The sequence below is a fragment of the Frankliniella occidentalis genome, unplaced genomic scaffold (genome assembly GCF_000697945.3).
Source record: "Frankliniella occidentalis isolate FOCC.00 unplaced genomic scaffold, Focc_3.1 Scaffold215, whole genome shotgun sequence".
Classification (NCBI taxonomy): Eukaryota; Metazoa; Arthropoda; class Insecta; order Thysanoptera; family Thripidae; genus Frankliniella; species Frankliniella occidentalis.
In genome coordinates this window covers 317,869-322,238 of record NW_026267341.1, presented here as the reverse complement: position 1 = coordinate 322,238, position 4,370 = coordinate 317,869, and the positions used below count along the sequence as shown (strand labels likewise).

General features: G+C 44.1%; 1 protein-coding gene across 1 annotated transcript in view; it reads right to left on the bottom strand.

The window, feature by feature from the left end:
• The window catches only part of LOC127750583 (uncharacterized), a gene marked incomplete at its 5' end in the record, with an annotated part of 25,198 nt that extends 20,828 nt beyond the window's left edge, over window positions 1-4,370 (bottom strand). Inside the window, 4 exon segments of the mRNA XM_052272628.1 lie at window positions 984-1,186; window positions 2,890-3,062; window positions 3,435-3,721; window positions 4,273-4,370. Of these exon segments, the coding sequence (XP_052128588.1) occupies window positions 984-1,186; window positions 2,890-3,062; window positions 3,435-3,721; window positions 4,273-4,370 (761 nt within the window).

Below are 4,370 nucleotides of genomic sequence, written 5' to 3'. Positions count from 1 at the left end.
AATTTGCTGAAAAGGTGTGCTACGGGAAAAGCACAAAAAGGATGGCAACCCACACTGGTCAATGGTGGCGAATGGGGTGTTCCAGGCTATCTACAACGGAAGTGAAAAAGAACCGACTCACTGAATTATATGTTTCCGTCCGCCCAGTATGAGAAATTATCATGGTAGTTTGTTCCGAACCTAACCTCTCAAATATGGAGGGGAGCTCGAAACTGATCTGACAGTTTCTCATACCTGAAAGGCGGCGGAGGCACGTGATTAGCTCTACCAATCAGAGCCATTACGGAAACAGAAGTCAGTGAGTTTCTTCTTTTCATACTTCACGATTGTAGTTGCCCCCTCAGATCTGCCCTAACTAGTAAAGGACGAGTATAGTTGACGTTCACGGTGTAGCTGGTGCACCCGTCAACTTGTTACTAAATAATATATGTAGCTTTTCTTGGAAGAGGGTGGGAGCCACGGTCTTCATGAGAACAGTGATGTTGTGCATGTCGCCACAACACTGGGGTGTCAAGCACCAATGTATTTCTCATCGAGAGGGTTTTGACTCGGAATTTTAGTATCTCTGCGCGGCATTACGCCGGTGCTTAAGAGGCTGCGCAACCTAAATTCTACCATTTTTGAGCACATTTTCCTATTTTTAGATATTGCACTACTACACTGTTAAAATGCTGTAAGGAAGTACAGTTCGATTACAGTCCGTCCTGTATATTCTATGTACAGGCCAGACTGTAATGATATGGGCTGTACTTCAGTGTCGAAGTCAAGTGCTGTATTGACCAAAAAGGCGGTTTGCGAAGTTACAGTACATCCTGTACGGAGTGGACTGTAATCAAAATTTGCAGTCGCTGGTCTAGTGACAAATTGACAGGACGTACTGTAGACATTTCCTGTAGGCTTTTTCAACAGTGAACGTTTCAGTTACATTGTATTACGCATTACAAAATGCATTTATCCTTACCTGTAACAGCGTCCAAGGAAACAGTTTTTCAGGTTCCGAACAACCAGCAGCGCTCAGAGTTGCGAGAAGCTCTTGGTGGTACCCCTCCAAAAGGCTGTCCCAGTGCAGGTCGCGCATCGGCTTTTCAGTGCAAACTAGTAAGATGGTGACGATGTCAAGCGCCGGAAGTCCGTACACAGACATCTGGAAGTCAATGAGGCGGCAATCCGTAACAGCGTTGGTGACCTGGACAGTGACATTGAAGTTGTTATTTGGTTGTGTCCAGTTCTAAGAAGCGTATCCTACTGACGATTCCAAACTGGATTTTATTAAAATATTTTGAAAACGTTTCAATGCTGTTCGAACGTTGGACCCTCGATTCAATGAAATGCGAATCGTGACAGTGTTTACAATGGTATGTCACAATCGTTAAAAAGTAACGAGGTTTGGCGTGACTACCTAGCATAGTTTTAAATGAACCCGTTCCCTGCGGCGTGACCACTATGTGGTCACGCTCCCATGTTAAATCGTAGGCATCGAAAATGAGCCGCAGGTAAAGTTTTGTACAATAGACCTTCTGAGCTGCTTGGAGCGCGTGAGCAGGCAACTCCTAGATTTCTCTTAAAATCGGACGCAATTCAAAACACGAAGAACACTTGCAGCTAGATTTTGTTACGCTGAATCCAAAAATGTGAATACTTTTGTCATTCAGCGACGTTTTTGGCGTATATTCGATTATAAGTGACTAAGCGCAACGGCTTGCGGTCCAGGCATAGTCCCTTAAAATAGAATATACGCCGAAATACGTCGCTGAATGACAAAAGTATTCACATTTTTGGATTCAGCGTTACGAAATCTAGCTGCAAGTGTTCTTCGTGTTTTGAATTGCGTCCGATTTTAAGAGAAATCTGGAATTGTAGCCAGTCAGTCTGCAACGTTGCTGTCCGATCGGCTCAGAAGGTCTATTTGCACTAGTTGTTGAAAACACTGTCATTAAAATACTGTGACGTTACACTCAATAGAATGTGAACTGTTTCACATTCCTCATGTCACATTCGTTGTAAGTGGTTCAGGCTGGGGAGAGTAGGGCACATTGGTCCGTTCATGTGACAATCTAGAAATTATTTTCTTTTGCCAAGTTTTAGTTTGGGTCTTACTTTGCCTCAGAAAATTGGTCGCAACACTTTTCTGTAGGAACAGACTGAGGAAAACCGAAACCCGCAGAGGCCTGTTCGTGGACCAAAGTGCCCGCCTGGGGCACACTGAGCTTAAGTAAAAAAGTTGCCGACCACACAACAACGGAAGCTTCATCCCGAACACAATTTGTGTGTGTGAGTGTTATTCTAAGAAGAACATACCAAGTGGAAACAAGATTTCAAAAAATTAAATGATTCAGTTGCAAGACGGCTCAAACTGCCCCAAGGGTAGCAAATTCTATCAATGGCTCGAAAAGATATCTGGATTGTCCTAACCAACCGGACACTAGGTGCAATATGTGCTAATATGTGCTAATAGAAAGTAGGCTTTTCCATAAAACTTGGTTTGCAACCGAAAATTCGTGTGATGTAAATTGAAATTTGCTACTTGTGGAGTAAACACGTTTTAGTATACCCTGATTTTGAGGTTAAAAAATATTTAACCCCTGGCCAATCCGATTGTTCAGTGAACTTTGTCCTACCTTTCAGAAAATCAGTCAGGGTGATAATCGCTTCTTCTGTGGTTTGAGTTAGGTTACTGCGATTGCTCTTACCTCGTGAAACTTGGTGGTGGACCAATGTGCCCCATGGTCCAATGTGCCCCACTCTCCCCTACGCTTTAGCGAATTCGAACTTTTTAACGTGCACCTGCTTAAGACGATATCTCAAACGGTTTACGAGATATTGTCGAAAAACTGCAATAGCCAATCTTGGGCCATTGGAAAACGAGGACTTCTTGTGACCAATGCGTACCTTATCGTATTGGTACATCATGTTGTTGACGTGCAGGTCGTTGTGTATGATGGTGTATCCAGGGCCAGCCAGCGGCCCCATTAGCGCAATACTATCCTCCTTGAAAGCCCCGAAAAGCTTCTTGAGTCTCGTCTGGATGTCGCTGCCTTCTGGGAACTTGTCCTGTACCACATCTGAGGGTTGCAATTTAAGTATTAGTCGTTTACCAAATTCTACTCCTTCCGCCTTTTTAAACGGGGGCCGCGTCTGCCTAACAGCTAACTAGTCAACTATTGTAGTCCGCTCTACAAACGCGCGTGCCATGGCACCCTCGTTCAAAGAAGTACACAGACTAGGTCGTTATAATGCAAAAAGACGCCATGCAAAAAGGGGCATCAAAAATTTAAAGGGTGTCATTTAAGTGTGTCACTGAGGGGTGTCAGTCAATCTTCCTAACAGTAGGTTCGTTCTGCAGTTATAAAGAACTGTTTGCGTTTTTTCGGGAAAAGACGTGGGGGGTTGGGGGGCACACTCTTGGGGATGGTGTAAAACTCTGTCATACATACGTGGGACTTGGACCATGGCTGAGTTGTACGGTTTCATGTTCGCTCTCAGCTCCACTGTGTCCCAGATGTTTAAATTTAGCCTTTTCTTTATCTCTTCGAAATGATCTGGTTTGAGGTGCTTCAATGCTAAGCCAGCGCCGTGGAAGCGGGCGAGCTGCTTCAGAGCCAAACGGCAGTGTGCTTCGTCCATAAAGACGCTGCGGTCCGCCATGACGAAGCCCTCGGGACGCATGTCTAACAGCACCAACGTGTGGGGTGGTGGGCCTTGGACGTCGGCAAATTCACACCTGAAATAGGAAATTCCTTACAGTTTTACGCAATTGACAGAACTTCAGGGCCTGCCAAACTCTTAAGTGGAGAGGGACAATTTTTTTATCAATCAAGGTTGATACGTCCTTGTGCGCATGTTCATCAGATACAAATTTGACTTTAAGGGGGTAAAATTGCACCTAGGCTAGGTACCAATGCTACATTTTATATTTAACTCAAATGCTCATTTGATTTAAATGTGCACAAGAAAACATCTAGCCTCCGTACAAAAAATTGTGCCTCGCCATTTTGTGTGCCCGCGTATTTTTGCCAATGTAGTTCGGTGCGTACTGCTCATCAATCAATTTCTAACGCGACCACCATTCGTTTGTAAAAGTAATTTCTAGATCAGAACCTTTCATTTCGTATTTAAGATGTTAATAATCTTGTTCGCGATGTATATATCGGCTCCCAACCTCGCAGGGAGTTGCCATGACAGTTGTCACACGGTACACTAATAAACCAATAACGCAACCGTATATAACGTGTGCGCAGTGTTAAACGAAACTTATTCAACTTCATGACGTACCTAGGCCACGGCAAGGGATCAGTTAGGTGGGCAATGTTTTCCATAGCTGGTAGCAATACTTCGTATGTGTATGCCTCTATTTGGTACATTCTTGACAT